The sequence below is a fragment of the Catharus ustulatus genome, chromosome 2 (genome assembly GCF_009819885.2).
Source record: "Catharus ustulatus isolate bCatUst1 chromosome 2, bCatUst1.pri.v2, whole genome shotgun sequence".
Taxonomy (NCBI): Eukaryota; Metazoa; Chordata; class Aves; order Passeriformes; family Turdidae; genus Catharus; species Catharus ustulatus.
The window spans coordinates 105,094,073-105,110,940 of record NC_046222.1 but is presented as its reverse complement, the minus strand read 5'-3'; the positions used below and the strand labels follow the sequence as shown (position 1 = coordinate 105,110,940).

Below are 16,868 nucleotides of genomic sequence, written 5' to 3'. Positions count from 1 at the left end.
AGGTTAACATCTTAATAAGATCTGATCTCAAGTGATTTTCCAGGATTCTGTGCAGTGTATCTTGAATTATGTGACTAGAAATATGATTCAGATACCATGGGCTACAATTACCTGGCACTGGTGGTGTTATTAGTATTGAGTCCAATACTTCATTGGAATTGCTATATATTTAAAGGGACTTCAGATTGTTTTTCTTAACAACGTAAGAGTTAATTTTGTTTGCACTAAATAAATATCAGATGTTTGGTAACTATTAGGGGTTTGTTGTTGTTGCAGAATTTATTCCCCAGGCTTTTGGAATGCCTTTGTCTCAAGTGATTGCTAATGACCGGGCCTACAAGCTCAAGCAAGACTCTCAGAGAGAAGAGCAAAAAGATGTTTCGGATTTTGTGGCCTTTCTCTTGCCATTCGGAACTAAAAGGCAGAACAAAGAACTTTCAAGCAGTAACTCATCTCTCAGCTCAACCTCGGAAACACCGAATGAATCCACTTCTCCAAACACACCTGAGCCAGCGCCACGGGCAAGGAGGCGTGTAAGTAGGCACATCACATGGGGGTGTGACTGTGGGGCCAGAGGGTCTAGCTGGGCCAGCAAAAACCTGTTGTGGGTGTGGACTGTGGAATACTTTTTGTTCGAAAGGTAGGTTGTTTCCAGGTGGAAGTCAGCCTCATCAGCATCAGAAAACTCTTAACTGTAGTGGGAATCTTCTTTTGCTGATGCTGGTGGGAAAAGATCATATAGACTCTGCGAGTTTGTAACAGATTGCAAAGAGGCAGAGAGATTAGCTAGAAGTCTTCCTGTTTGCTCCCTTTATCTACCTCCTCCTTTCTAAGTCTTTTAGGTTTAACAAATTCCATCTGTCTTCAACCTGATTTTTCAGCAGGGAAAGTCTGAACTTACGTATTTGATATTCATAGGTATACTTAACTTAATCTAGCTCTAACCTGATAGTAAGACTGACTATTAATCCCTATCCTTATATTAATAAAAATCCTCATGGTCTAACCCATATCGTATCCTCTGTGGTAAGTAAGAAGTTATCAGACCAGATTTGTACAGGGTGTTCAAAGGATGTTTCTGCATGCAGGCTATGAAGATGCCTTTGACAGCAAAATACAGAGTGATAGGTTGAATATTAATCTACATGTAAAATTGATCTTTTTTTAGCAAAAATATTTTCCTTATAAGTAAATTTTATGGTCTGAACTTTGCAGTTCCATTTTTTTGTTTTGTTACTTTGGAATAAAGGTTCTAGACTTTACTAGTTTTTTATTTCATTTGCAATGGCGGGAGAAAAAAATTACATGATAAATATTTTGAATAAAACCCCTTTTAAGAAATCTGAGCAAGAATTGAAGATGTATTCTGGAAAATGAAAGATATTTTCTTAAAGAAGAAGGAAAATAAGGTATTTTCTTAAGACCCTCACCTTTTTTTATCCTTAGGATAAAACCTTCTTCATAGAAATTGTCTGTTGGGCTCTTCAAAACAGAGTTTAAGAGGGAGCTGGAGTAAATTGCAAATTGAGAGAAGGCAGGCCATGGGGCTCTTCGTTTGTCTTGCTGCCAACTGAAGCTTGAAGTGTCTATATTCTATCTACAATACTGAAAGCATGATGCTTGCAGTCTTGTATACACATTAATGCATATCTGTTGGTCTGTGCAAACCATGTGAACAGGCATTTGTGTTCACACAAAAGGGCAAAGTAACTTGACCAAGTGTAAAGGGAAACCCTTGAACTTCTTTCAGAATTTGGCATCAGTGACAAAAAAATATAAATTCATTGTGTGTACTCATTGGCTTCAGAACCTTTTTTTCATAGGAAAGAAAGTTAACTCATGTGTCCAGAGGTGAGTCATCTGCTACTTTCTTCACAGAGTGTGAGAAGATTTCTGACATGCATTTGACCAGTGAGCAAGCAGAAGAATGTGGATCCTTTAGTACATCCATAGAGATCCATCAGGAGCAACTTCCTAGAACCTGAGGGAGGGTTTTGCTTGTTTAGTTTAGTTTGGATACTTGGTTGTCTTTAGGGTTTTTTTTTGTCAATGCTGGCATTGCAGCTTTCAGAGTGCAGAATTGGAGCGTTTAGTCCATAGCCATGAGGATGCAGCAGGATATGGTTCACCTACAGAGAAGTAAGAGTAGACTTAGGTGGGCAGTGTGACATGAGGAAGTTGGCATTTTCTCTAGGGAATTAGCTAATTAATTTAATGAATTTTCAATTATTTAACATTGATATCAACTCATGTCCATACGTTGTCTGTCTTCATAATTCTGTCTATCAGTGCACTTATTCCTCTGCCCCGAGCTTATTTTGGGGATGGTAAGGAAGGCTGCCCTTATCTTTTATCTCTTGAGCACCATTGCACTGTTTGTTTTCAACTGACAAATGCTTACCAAAAAAAACACCTAAAAAATGATTTGTTAGTACATGCAACTGATACAAACAATTTATCACAAAAATGCTGCACAGACACCTGGAGTACAGTCCTCTTAAACCTAAACTAGAGGGATTGTTTATCATTGCACCATTAGCAATGTGTCAGTCACTTCTTTGTATTTCAGTGAGTCTTCAAAGACTCAGCTGAGACTTTCAGTAAGAGGTAGAAGGTACTGCTGGCTGCAGAGCTCACAGTGTGAGTGCTGTGGTTCTCTTTTCTCCAGCAGCTTGACAGAAATCACTGTCGCTGCATTTTCTGTGTAGGATTTTTGCCCAGCAGTTGGAAGTTGAGACTTTAAATTCCACTTTCCTTCGTGTTTCTGTGTGCTTTACCTAAGACTTCCCCAGTGTATTTAGGTTTTGAACTCATCATGGGGTAGCAGAGACTAGTATCCATTATGTGCCAAGGTAATGCCTGGTAGATGGAACATGATTTTCTAACTGCTGGGCACTGCAGTTCAGGTATCTCAGTGTGTGTGTGTTCCTAGACCTGGAGCAGTGGGCAGTGGTGTGCACAATCTCCTCCTCCACTGCTCCTCAGCAGTCAGGTAGGTCTGTCTGAGCCTGTACTAGTAGGTCTGGTTGAGTTTGAGCTGGACCTGTGGAGTGCGTTGGTAATGTTTTCCTGTGCACTTTGTAAAATCAGGGCTGGCCTGGACTTGGTATTGCCAAGCAGTGACTTCAGTCCCTGAACTCAAGGTCATTCTTCCTAAAGCCAGCTCAGTGTGCTGGTTAATCCACAATTTTGATAAAATGCCCAAGGACTACGTTGAACCATGTATTTGCATCTATTTTAGGGATCTGAATCCGATTTAAGTGACTCTGGTAATGATTCATGAGGATGCTTTGCAGACAGGAAAGGACCAGTAAAGGCAGGGTATAAAGGCAGGCATCTGTCACACGGGGGCTGCAGTGGTGAGGATGGGGTTAGGATTTTCATTGTCAATTGATTCATTTGATGTATGGAATGCAAAACTTAATTAAAATAAAAATGTCATTCGATTGGAATTTTACACACATGGATCATAGCCAGAGGTTCTTGTTTCTTTTGGAAGGGTTTTTTGTTTTTGTTTTTGTTTCCTGTTGGCAGGAAATGGTAAAAGGAATCAAGCAGATGTACTTTTGAGAGACACCAGAAATAAAGGTCAAAAGTTGCATTCTAAAGGATCTAGTAATTGTTTATAGTAATGTGGGTAAAAAAGAATCTAGAAACTTCACTGTATTTCATTTATACATCTACCATAAATTACAAGAAACAGAACTAATCCTGATACGTTAAATGGGGGCTTTTTTAAGGTATTACAAACTAGAAATTTATCAATGATTTTGAAATCTCGGTGGACTTTTTGTGAATTTTGCCTGTGAGTTAAGTCTTCATAAAGGTCAGTTGGCTAGGCTGATGGAACAAAATAGAATGTGAAATTTCCTTGTAAGCAACTGTACAGTTCTCATTTAATAGATGTAGAGTTCTGACTAGCAGTCTATAAATTTCTTGTCAGCAGAACAGTTTGCTTTCAACAAACTATAGTTGTCAGAAAAGTTTTGAGTAGGAATTTAAATTTCCTTTATTATTTCTTAGGATGACATACTGCATCCCTATACAGTACATTTTATGTTATGGTAAAATTTAAGCTTTGTTTTGGAAAGAAAGAAAATAGTTTGCAACAGATATTTTTAGTAGGAATTAAAACCTGAATTTTTTTTCTTTTTGTTTTATTATTATTGTAAGACTACTTGTACCCTAGAATATTTTTGCCTCATAATTTTATTAAGAATTGAGAGAAGTGGTAATTTTGAAGTGACAGTAATCTTGTGCTTTGAAAAAAAAGTATTGTTTTTCAAGTGTAAAAATTGAAACATGCCATAAACCTCCTACTGCTTGTGCTGCTTTATCCTTTACAGACTGCTTGAACCTCTGCACCTTGCTGTAATCCAAATCTGGCTTTCAAAGCTTTCATTGAAATTTTTATGATTTTAAAATATTAATATGTGTGAAGCAGAATTATTTAAAAAATATTACTCCTCAACTTCTCTGGTGTGTCTTTATTCTGTGATAGAGTGGGATTATTTCAAACTCCCCATCTGTATGTATTTGTGATATTAACTGTTAACTGTATATGGTGTATGGTTGTAAATCATTTTGCATAAGTTTCACTGATACAATGGTCCAACCTACAGAAGTAGGCAATAAGATTTAAAAATATCTGTGTGTCTCCATGCACATGAATATGGTACTGCTGAGGTGCACCCACAGACCATGAGTCATCCTTGCCCCACAGTATGTGCAGGCTTACAGCAGTAAAGAGATGGAGCAAATGAGTGGAAAGCATTTTGTTTTCTCAGCATTTTAATTTGTGTTCCTGGTAATACGAGAATATGAGAACATTGGTACCATATTGATTTTTCCTATCCTTTACACTGGTATTATAACTTCATTAATTTATAAAAATGTTGTAGTTAATTGTATTTTTATATTATTATATTTATTATTATATTGTTATATATTATTTATATTGTTTAAAATACAGGTAGACAAAAGTCTTTGTTGGACATGCTGTGATGCTGAGCTTTCCCCAGCCCTGCTGATTATTTGTGTGTGTGTATTTTACAGGGCGCGATGTCTGTGGACTCTATTACAGATCTTGATGACAATCACTCAAGGCTGTTGGAGGCTCTCCAGCTCTCTTTGCCAGCAGAAGCCCAGAGCAAGAAAGAAAAGGCAAGAGATAAGAAACTAAGCCTGAACCCTATTTACAGGCAGGTCCCCCGGCTTGTAGATAGTTGCTGCCAGCACTTGGAAAAGCATGGTAAGAATATTTTGTTTTCCCAGGAGTGGCAGATGTATTTTTACTATAATATAAATAAATGACTATTTTGAGAAGTAAGTATATGCTTCCATTTGCAAGGACATCTTTGAAAGCTAGACATTTTCCCTCCTGTTTTGCCTCTTGCTAAAAATACTGTCTCACAAGTAATTCTGCACAAGATAACTTCGCAAACTAAAGAGATACGCTACAATCTTGTAAAACTGGCCCATAGAGCTTTTCTTGGAGGTCACTCATCTTGTACTGGGGTGCTCAGCTGTGCAGAAATGGCTCTTCACACCCCACAGGTTTACCTGTACCCTCAGAATAAAAAGTCTGAAATGTGCCAGTCTGGAGCCATTCTTCACAATCAGTGGATCTTAAGGTGTGAGATCTAGATGAACTATTTATACTACTAGTGCAAGACTTTTGTTATTTGTAGATGGCGGCTCAGAATAGAAATAATTCCATGCTAAATATATATTAACCTCCAAGAAGCCTCTTCCTGTTCACTGCAAGGCTTGAAGGCTGAATACTCAGTTTGTCTCTGGATTGATTCCTCCTGACCAGCCTCAGGCTCAGGCCTGCTCTCTCCAAAGGAAATGACAGACTCCTGCCAGTATTCTTCTTGTGTGTTCATGATTGCCCAGACACAAGCCTCCCACAGCTTTACATAATGCAGAAACAATAGTCAATCTAGGTATCTGCTCACCGTCTCTGCCAATGCATCTTAGCCTTGTAAAGCTTTTTAATGATAACTGAAATAACTTGGCCACAGCAGGGTGGAGTTATCACATGGCCAGATAATCAACAAACCATAAAATAATGGTAATTGTAACAGCAAATTATGTAGTTGATGTTAATTTCACCAGCAAATAATTTACTAACTCTGAATGAAAGGCTTTTGCAGATGAGAGACTGCAATTTAAACAACAATGCTGAGCTTTCACAATTCTCATAACTGAAAACTGTCTTTCTTACAAATATGTCAAGGAACACTGCAAAAGATAGTCACTGCTATTACAGAGATTAGATACCATGGCTGACAAGTAAGTATGGGATGGTTAAGTTTGAGATGAATGGCTTCCATCCCTTTAAGCAAAGGTAGCTGAGTTTGGAGAACATAAAAGTATCTGAGTCAGCCAAAAAGCCATCCAGTTGAGTATCATCTGGATGATGTGATTTTATGTCACCTGAGCATCTGTGATAAATTTTTTAAGCCTCTTCAGGCACTGTCATAACAAAGTTCATTTCTACATGATGCTCTTTATGGAACTCTTTGCTTTACATTGAAGTTTCCTTTTAAAGGAAATCTATGATGGGTTATTGTGCATTGTTTAAGGGTAAACTATAATATACTATAGTGCAATAGTCTGGTACAATCTGGGACAAATTCTTCAATTTTTAATCTAATCTGCTGTCCACAAGAAACTGAGAGAAGTTTAAAGATGGTAGAAGATGGACACTGTAGCAACATCATTCCAGGCTATATGATGCACCAAGTTGCTGATTCTGAAAATACTTGCCTATATGCATGATGCTTTTTCATCATCAAATCACCAGCAATTTCTGATGAATGCTTTAAAGGATAATTCTGAGCATTATATGACAAAAAGTGGGTATATTTTTAGACATTAATGCCCCTGTCCTTGTTCACCTTCCCTATTTTCCCTGGCATCATATCCCGGAGATATAAAGGCCTGGCTTTCTGTAGACCTGCAGTGTAGAATGAACACTGTATGTCTGTGTAGGAACAGGTAACCAGCCTGCAGGTTTTGCCCAATGTGTGTAATCTCCATCTCAGATGATTCCTTGCCAGTGTTCCTGGGTTTGCTAAATGATAGTCCATCAATGTAATTTTCTGTTAACCAAAGAGAGAAGATTTTAAAAGAGATTTCTATGTTATGTTGAGAGTAAAAACTAAAAAGCAGAATCCTATCTGAATTTCTCTGAAGATCTGCAACTCCCAATACTGCTCAAGGTGACACATCTCCAGCAAGCAAGTGTAGCCTAATGGCTATCAAAAGGCATTTGTCTCACAAGGTAATTTTACGTCTCCTCTATGTCAGTAGAGATTAGACCTGCAGAGTAGCCCTTGTTAGACCATAAACTTCCAAGCTTATAGACAATTTCATCCCTTTTGCCAGAGTGTATATCCATGTAAAATTATGTTATGTACACAGGTCCTTAAGATTCGAAAATTTCCACTCACATTATTGCTGCTAAAGAGCGTGTCACCTCTCAATTTTTTCAAGCCCTGTTAGTCTGCAAGATATGTCCATTCAAGAGCCATATTATAATTTGTTGTATTTGTTGTGGCTTTCTGCAGGGCTAGAAGAAGATTTGAACTGTTGTCTTATGAAACAGAAGGCAACACCAATTTCCTAATCACTTTAAGGCTAAATGACACACTTTGCCTAAAGTACAACAATGCTTCTTCATAGCCTTCCCTCTATATAATACCTGTTTCTACCTTATAAACTGCACATGACTCCCAGTTGAAGTTCTTCCCTCTCATAGTCCACATGAGGGCCCTATTTATGTACCGCTGCAGGAGACTCTGAACTTTGCCTGGACAGGAACTTTAGAGCCAGTGAGCCAAATGCCGACTTTATCCTGTATCCAAATACACAGCGCAATGCCCACGCGTTTAGTTGTTTTACGCCTGTTTCCTTTGATGTCAGCCCTGGAAATTACACCTCCAAATTCTGAGCAGTGCCTCAGTCTCTCATAGCAGTGGCACTACCAAGGTGGCATTACAAGAAATGTCACAGACATGCCATTTTGCAGATTAAGTGTGATCCTTAAAAAACACAGTGGTTAGCTTCTTAATCACAACTGAATCTTGCATCAACATGGTAAGTGCATGTTTGTGGAAAAACATACTGCTTTTTAAAAATTTATTTATTCTTATAAGTACACACATAGATCAGAATGCTTTGGTTTAATGCAATTTTCAAGAGAAAAATTAAACAATTAAAATAGTGCTATGATGTGTTACACTTGCAGGTCTCCAGACAGTAGGAATATTCAGAGTTGGAAGCTCAAAAAAGAGAGTAAGACAGGTGAGTGGATATGGATATGGTTTTCTTTCATCAGCTATGATACAAACATATCTGATTCCTTTTGTTGTGTTTTCTTCCCTGTCTGTAGCATGGTGAAATTTAGGTTTTCTGCGTCAGTAACTTCACTGATTTTTTGATGGCTCATAAAAGGCTATTTCCAATATCTTTTACATCTGGTGAAATCCTTGTCAGGTTCTCAGCAGGCTAACAGTCTCTGTATGTTTTGCTCTGCAAAAGTAGCACAGGGTTGGATATCCAAATAAACTACAGTGAAGAAATTTTCCAAAGGTCACACTGCAGGGAAAAAAAAATCTTGGCTGTTCGTTTCATCTCAGAAACAGCTGAAGCTCCCAAAGTAAACTCAAACTGTAAATCTTTTTTGGAAAACTCACGGTATGAGAAAACATGCAAGTACAGAACAATCTCTTTGACCCTAAGATCACTGCTCCTAAATATCACATTTCTTTTACCCCTGATAGACTTCAAGGTCATAGCAGACCCTTCCAAGTCTTAGTCTCAGCCAAATTATGAAAAAGCAAAGATAGTGTACAGTTAGGTTCCAGAGAAGTCAAATGTGGGTATTGGCTCCTAGGTATACCTACCTAGATATTGCACTGTTATTCCCAGAAGCTGGGAATACATGTTGAATTAGAGTAGTGGAGAACAGTGGTTAGTGTTTGCAAAGTGCATAAGGAGGGGATGAAAAATTACAGGAAAATACCCTTCCCATGAAGATAAGACCAAAAATATCAAGCAGAAAAGAAAGCAAAAGAAAGCCTTACTCCATCTGATCCCAGAAGTTATAGTTCTTTGCAAAAAGCTGTAAAATCTTCATAGTATAATGTTTTATCATTCTAGAAAGTTACCTTGAATAGCCAAATTGAATTGATTTTGGCTGGTAGGACAGTGTAGCCTACTGAGTTGTAGCTCATTCTCCAGCAGTTTCTACTCCTGAGTAGCTGGTGTAACACTAAGCTAAAAAAATTCTGCAGAGGCAGTTTTCAGATCAACACTGAACTGGATAAAGTATTGAAATTGCCTCACATTTGCATTGCAAGCTTCAGTGTTAAAACATACATTATCATTTAGGGATGAGTGCAGTTGCATGATACATCTGAGGAAAAATCAGACAGCTTCAATCATTCAGTTGTAAACTAAGCCTTACTTTGAACATCAGCGACTTTCACCACTTTTACTCTGTTTTCAAAAGGTGAAGAAATCAAGAGATTTGGATATCTATGTTTTTTATTATTTGGACTAATTTACTGAACTAGGTAAACTGATATATTTCATTAAACAACAAGGAAGCATCAGCTTGGCCCTTGTGATTACAGTAATAAATGTTGTCAACATGAACACGTGGGAAAGTCTGAGTTCAATTAAAATTCCACTCATTTTCTGAGCCATAGCAAGCCAAACCCAGCACTAAGATTTTGGTGTGCTTTTGCAGCTGTTCATTAGCTTTTCTTGTGTAGAAAGTAAGCATATTTTGTTTTCCTTCCTTCCCCAGTTAGAAAATGTCCTGTTTCCACTGTAGTTTGTTGCAGTAAATACATAAGTAATTAGATGCAATGTGCCAGTGGGATTTTTGATTGGTGAACAGGAAGAGAAAATCTAAAACACGTACATCTCTTGCAAACCTCCTTCTTCGTGTTCAGTGGGGTATAGGAAAGAGATTCCAAGCTCATCTTGACTCAAGGTGGTAGATCTGGAGCACCAGGATGCCAGGTACCACCTTGTGCCCAGAACAGATGCTCGAGCAGAGCATTGTTGCTGAGGTTGGGGTGAGCAGTCCTTGATGCTGAGCCTGGTGACATCGTGGCAGCTTCAAAATTAAGGATGAAGAGTGAAATAGCTGAAGTTCTGCTCTCCTATCCCCTCTTCCAGCACAGATGTCCTCATCTCTCATATCAAAATATTCAGTGGATGCTGTAGTTCACCCCCTATATCTTCTAGAAGTCTGAATTCATTCCGTATGAATGGAATCTGAAAGACTTCAGGTTGAGGTGTCCAATATACAGTTTTAACAGCCATGATATCTGGGCCTGAAATGTGGCCACATCTCACCAAAGATTCTATAGTATTTTGCTGCTTAGGACATCTCTGTAGGGCTCACAGGATATCAGATCACAAGTGCCATATTCAAGACTGTAACAGCAGTTTATGATTTAGCCAGCAATTTGGAAAGTCTGAATTCCTGATGCAGCACTAATGGGTTTCCTCAGCTGCTTTCGGGCTCTTAAGTGCAGAAACAATCTTCTGGATTGAGGTAATTTATGGTGCTCTGCAGGGATGTTCTGCATTTTTCACCGGTCTGGAGAGTAGGATTAAGCTGGGAATGAAGTCTCCAAGCTGGCACTGGAAAATCTTTGACCATAAATCAAAGAATAATATTAGATAAAGAACATATTCTGGTAGCATAATTATTCATTACTCATAATGACTGATATTAATAAAGGTAAAAGCAATCCTAATAAATTAGAATGGAGATGTTTAATGAATACCTGTCACACCCATTATGAAAGCACAATCTAAGCTGAAAACAAAGGATTTTCACACTGAACACACCCAAGATAGATTTGCACATGGTCAAGATTTGCCACAAATTATCACAGGCATATCGTTTGCTTGTGATTTAGTTTCTTTCCTCTCTTTGGCATGTTTGTAATATTCCTGGTGAAGAAATCAGATTTAGCTGTAGTCACTCTCTGAGAAGATAGGTGTGACATTGTGATACCTCATAATGTTAGCAAAGGAACACATTTTTTTCTAGGAAATAGTTTTAAAACCTCTTGACTGTTTTCAAAATGCAAAAAGAATAAAAGGTGAAGCTGTCAGCCTCAGGAAAGTATTCTGCTCTTGGTGCTGGAAAATCCGTCTAGAAGGGCAGGCTTTTAACTTTTCCTAAGGTATCTCAGATTTGGGAGAGGGTTTTCTTCTGCCTTTGGGAAGTGTGATGCCTTTGAATTATACAAAATTTGTATGAGGGCCAAAGCAGGGAAAAAAATGTAGCAATACCTTGTAATGATGTTAGCTTGCTGTTTGTGAACTCTGTAATGATGGTTACTTAATGAGTATAACTAAATTTGGAAGGCAAAATGAAGTGTGTGTGAAGGAATGCTGTGAAGTCTTAGTGAACTTGTCTGCTTGCTACCTGTCTTTACATGCAGCCTTAAATGACAAGAGAAATGTGAATTTGGTGGATATTACCATGATCTTACTAATAATGTTTTTCTTCTACAAAGTCATAAATGTTGCAAAATGCAATTTTAGTCTTTTTGTTTCCAGGGATAATGTAGTAAGGTGACATAAGAGCCTGTCTTGTCATTTTCCTTATTGCCTCTGGCTTCTGCCTTTGCTGTGGATCTTTCATTTCTGCAAAAATTATACTTGGATGCATGTTTTCATACAATTAGCTGGAAAAAGCCTGTATTTTATTACACTGGTACAAACCTAAAGTTATGTATTGTGGAATAAGCAGCAATTAGATATGAATTGCATCTTTGACCTTACCAAGGACTAGTCATGCTGAATCTTGAAAGTGAAAATGAGTAAATCTGCTTCTCAAAAGATTTTCTGTGTTGGACTGTATTAATTGGGACAAGAAGTGACTGTGGTTTTCTCTCATGGTTTTTTTTCAGTTACGTGAAGAGTTTGACCGAGGTGTAGATGTTGTATTAGATGAAGAGCACAGCATTCACGATGTTGCTGCCTTGTTAAAGGAATTTCTGCGTGACATGCCTGACCCACTTCTCACCAGAGAGCTTTATACACCTTTCATCAACACTCTCTGTGAGCTCTCCAGCATCTTGATTTACCAATTATCAAAAGCTAATTTGTTTAAATTCTTTGATCTTTACTAATAGCCTTCTTTTATTCTCTTATTATGAATGCTCTGGCCTTGATTTGCTCAAAATATTTCCATAATACACTATAAAGTATGTAGTATATTCTAATATGCAATAGTAAATATAATATAATATAGTATAATGTAATATAACATGATATAACATAATACAATATATTCTTTAGTATCAATTTACTGGGATCTCCTCCTGGTTTTTATAGTGTATAAGAATAATCCAGAAAACTAGAGCAAAAAGGATTTTACTAACTATACATATTTTTGCATTTGTAAGAATGGAAATCATGTTGTCTATTAAAACCTGACCCTGTCATTGATCCAGCAGTGCCAGGTCACAGACTCCCATTTGAATCAATTTTTAGATCTGTCCACTGACCAAAGTTCCAGTTTGGCTTCAAAAATTCAAATTTCTTCATAGTTAATTGTCCTTAAAACCATCGTATTAAGTACTCCCAATCATGTTGCCTAAGACCCAAGTGCAAACTCTCAGGGATTTAGGAAAAAGTAAAGTTGGAATTTTAAAGCTTAAGCACCTGCCTGGTATATGTTCTTCAGGTGCTTTCTAGCCCTCATGTCCTAGATCCTGCTTCTGTCCCATCTTTGTCACTGGCTACCATGCAGATGGTTCAAGTGGTGGTGGGGGTAGCAGAATGTCCTTTATTTCTCTGGTTGCTTTTCCAATCTCCTGGAACTTCTGCAAGCTGAAAGACTGTAAGAAAGCTGATTAAAAATGGCTGGAGCATAAATTTGACTGGAATGCTTGGCAGCTGCTGTATATACCAGTAGCTATACCTAAATGCATGGAGTAAGTAGAAATGTAAGCAGAATACTTGAGTCCAGTAACAGTGATGTAGTGTAAAACATGGATTTTGCCCTCTTATGGGTTAAGAAAAATCCTATGAACTTGTGAGCAAAATGTCGACCAGCTAAGGCAAAAATCCCATAGCAGTAGTTCTTATAATTTTGATCTTTCCTTAGAGTTTTCTCTTTTTCTTCTAATGTTTTAAGGAAAATGTTTCTTAAATAGAGCTATTCCTATGGGTCGGGAACAGTATATTTGTTCTGCTTTTAGGTTAGTCGGAGTGATTTTCTTAGAACATATTTTTTCCCCTCTTAGTATTAGAGCCAGATGAACAGCTCAGCACCTTACAGCTTCTCATTTATCTTCTACCTCCTTGTAACTGCGATACCCTTCACCGGCTGCTGCAGTTCCTCTCCACAGTAGCTGGCCATGCAGAAGACACCAGAGACAAGGATGGCCAAGAGGTAAGTCCTGGTCACTTTGTCTTTTGACTTTGCTTAATTCATGGTCTGAAAAGAGATCTTTAAAGCCTTGAAACATAAACAATGGTGGCATATTCCTGAAAGATGGGAGAGACTTTGTCTATTTGCCTGCACTTCTGCCATTTGTTTACTATGTTCTTAGGGTGTGAAGGTTTAATTTTTGTATGACTTAATCAGTAAAGCATCTACCACTTCCTTTGGGAGATTCAGTGTACCAGCCTTGCTGTCAAGAACATCTAATGTCATCCATCCTTCCCCTGCTGCCTTGTTTTATCTCATTATATTCTATGGGAAAAGTACTCAGAAAAGGTCAGGCATGCAAGGACTTACTTTTTCATTTTCTTTTCATTCTCTGTTGTTGCTTTTTTGAATGACTTTTGGACATAGCAGTTCACTTCTTGGTTCTCTTAGCTTCCTTATGTGACTTGGGTAGGGAAAAAAAAGCCAGAGGACAGAAACTCCAGCTGTACCCTTCAACTGATAGAGCTCATCACTAGCTGGAGTCAGGGTTCACCTTTGCCTGTTTTCTTTCTGACCTGCTTAACTGTTGCAGTCTGGAGCAGATTCAGTGGAGAGTTTGATGTGCACTCACCCCACAGAGACAAGAATGCCCACAGCTGTGGGGCTGAGCTCTAGCCCTGAGCATTCTCACATCTGCACCTGTGTCCATTCACACTAGAGAAAACCTGAAAAATCCAGGCTTCCCATCTCCTGCCAGGGAAGTGCTTGAACTAGTAGGCTGCTGTGCAAAAGGAGGCAACTCTGTTAACTGAATAAAATGGATATAGTCTGTCAGTGCTTGACAAAATATACGGGTTTATCTGTGGAAGGACGTCTCAGTCATCTGAATGGCAGCAGAGACTACTTCTGAGACTCTTAGGAAACTCCTCAAGAATTTTGTCTTCCAGATGGAAAATCCTGCTGATTTTGTCCAATTTGGATGCCTTTTGCAGTTGTCCAGTTTAAACAATTAGCACTTGGAGACTTTATTTTTGCCAAATTTCTGCCTCAAATCCTAACTTCCAGTTATTCCATCTTTACAAGTCCTAATTTCCAGTGTTGTATGTGACTTCAAGGCCTATTTAACTTTTAAATCCACTTTAAATGCCATTATTTTTGTTTTCAGCAAGGAGTTGATAGAAAACTGTATCACTGTGATGGAAAGCTTTTAGAAAGAGCAGCCTGTAACAGTTTTACTGTGCTTAAAAAAGCATGTATAAGCCAGCTAAGGTCAAGGTTGCCCTGGTCCAAAGAGTTCTCTGTTGGTTCAGGAATGTACCCAAGAGTATCTTATTGCAGGGCTAGGGGATGCTGCTTAACAGAGTTGATTTGGCTCAACCGTTGTACATCAGCTTTGCCACAGGTATTTTGGCAAGGCAAATTTATGTAAGGTATCTTGACAGTATTCTAAGCATCAGGAATATTATGTGCAACTGGATACCTTTTACAGATAATACAGTATTCTGCTCACAATTATTTAAGCTACTTATGAAGAACTAAGTGAATAAAGGCATACAGGGCAAGAGAAAGTATTTTATCAGACTGTTTGCTATCACTGGAAGGAAAACAGCCAAGCTTTGGCACACAGTCTCTCTTCTTGATTTCTTTCTACAACCCTTCTCTCATGAAAATTAAAAATGGATAACTAACTTTATTAAAATTACTCATTTAGTTAATTTCTGTGGAAATGTTTACAACATTTTTTAAGGATGCCCTGAGGCTGCCCTTAAGAAAAGGCTCACTGTTTGTCCAAACAGCCTGCACATGCAGATCTGGGCACAGCCAGAGGCTGCCCCAGCACACTGGCTCAGAACTCAAGAGTTTGAAAAGCAGGTCACCTGAGAAACTACTGGGTGCTTGGTGCTGTGCAAATAAGGGTGTGCTCTTCTCACAGTCATGCTGGGATGTGTCTCTAAACAAAGAGCCAACATGTTTGCTATGACTGCCCATGCACCTACTTAGTACAGATGTCTTCTCAACTTTACACACTGCTCCTACCAATAAAAAGACAAGCTTTTTACTGTTTTTTCTGTGCTGTCTTGTTGAGTTCTTTAAAAAATAAACCAGGTATAGTCAGTGTAGTTTTAAGTTTGACAAGGGTATTTTGTGAATGATCAGCTACAAAAAAAAAAAAAAAAATACTGCTTTGAAATCATCTGTTTTGTACAACATCTTGAAATTCTATTTTATTACCTCTTTTTGATGTCTCTTTATATTCTTTTCAAAAATTATTAGTTCAAATGACCTCTACTTCTTGCTTTGTTGAAAGAATAGGAGAATGTAGTAGTCTAATCACAAATATGACAACCAAATTTTTGATGTAATAATGTATATGACATATTATTCAGATAATTCCTGTCTAGTCTACTATGTATTCCTAGCCTTTTACTTCCTCAAAATTCAGGTTACTGTTGATTCCTTGAGCACAGTTTTATAGAAGTAGAAAAAAAGGTAAAAACGCCAACAAGCTGAAAAAAAGGCATCTAACAAGTAAACATTTGGCATGTTCTAGAAATAGAAGAACCTCTAACAAAAACAAGGAACCTTCTCCTTAATTATCTCAACAGTTTAAACATGGAAAAGTATCAATGTATATGTTCGAAATCATGAATGCTACTTGAGAAAGCCAGGAGCTTTCAGCATTTGGTCCTAGGAGACAGTAACGTGCTGAGATGCTGAAGTAGGAGGGAGATTTCTCTGAGTTCAGAAGTTGAGCTCCCAGGGAATTAAGGGCAGAAAGCACTTCCACTTCTACTCCTCTAATCCACTTGAAAATATATCCAGAAAGTCTACAAGTTGCAAAGATGCTCGAAACAAGGTGTTTCTAAAAGTTGTTCATTTCTTATTGACAGTCAGGAGGTTTTGGCTTTGATGAATGAAGCATCCACCAAATGAGGGGGGAGAGAGAGTGGGTGTGTGTTTGTGTGTGGATGTGTAGGGGTGTGAGTGTGTACAGGTGTGCCTGTATACATATCTGCATACTTTAGACCCTGTGAGACCTCACCTCACTTTTATTCTCTTTTCTAGATTACTGGGAACAAAATGACATCACTTAACCTGGCCACCATCTTTGGCCCTAACTTGTTGCACAAGCAGAAATCTACAGACAAGGAATTCTCAGTTCAGAGCTCAGCTCGAGCTGAAGAGAGTACTGCTATCATAGCTGTTGTGCAAAAGATGATTGAAAACTATGAAACCCTTTTCATGGTGGGTGGATGTTTTTTCATACTACTCATATACATTTGTAAGATAAACGAGGAAATTCCTGACTGAAATTAAAGTAGATGGGAATGAAATAAATTGTGGAAACTGCATTAAATTGGGATCAATAATTATTGGTAAAAAGGAGTAGTCTTCTAGCAAGGAGAATGATTTGCAATAAGTAAAAATATTAAAAATGTGTACT

General features: G+C 38.0%; 1 protein-coding gene across 5 annotated transcripts in view; it reads left to right on the top strand.

The window, feature by feature from the left end:
• Positions 1-16,868, top strand: part of ARHGAP6 (Rho GTPase activating protein 6) — a 319,193-nt gene that overhangs the window by 287,115 nt on the left and 15,210 nt on the right. For all 5 annotated transcript variants that reach the window (XM_033052158.2, XM_033052159.1, XM_033052161.1 and 2 more), the window contains exons 4-9: positions 277-533; positions 5,056-5,251; positions 8,258-8,313; positions 11,955-12,105; positions 13,296-13,444; positions 16,490-16,669. In XM_033052158.2, coding sequence (XP_032908049.2) covers positions 277-533; positions 5,056-5,251; positions 8,258-8,313; positions 11,955-12,105; positions 13,296-13,444; positions 16,490-16,669 — 989 coding nt within the window. The remainder of the gene's footprint in view (positions 1-276; positions 534-5,055; positions 5,252-8,257; positions 8,314-11,954; positions 12,106-13,295; positions 13,445-16,489; positions 16,670-16,868) is intronic.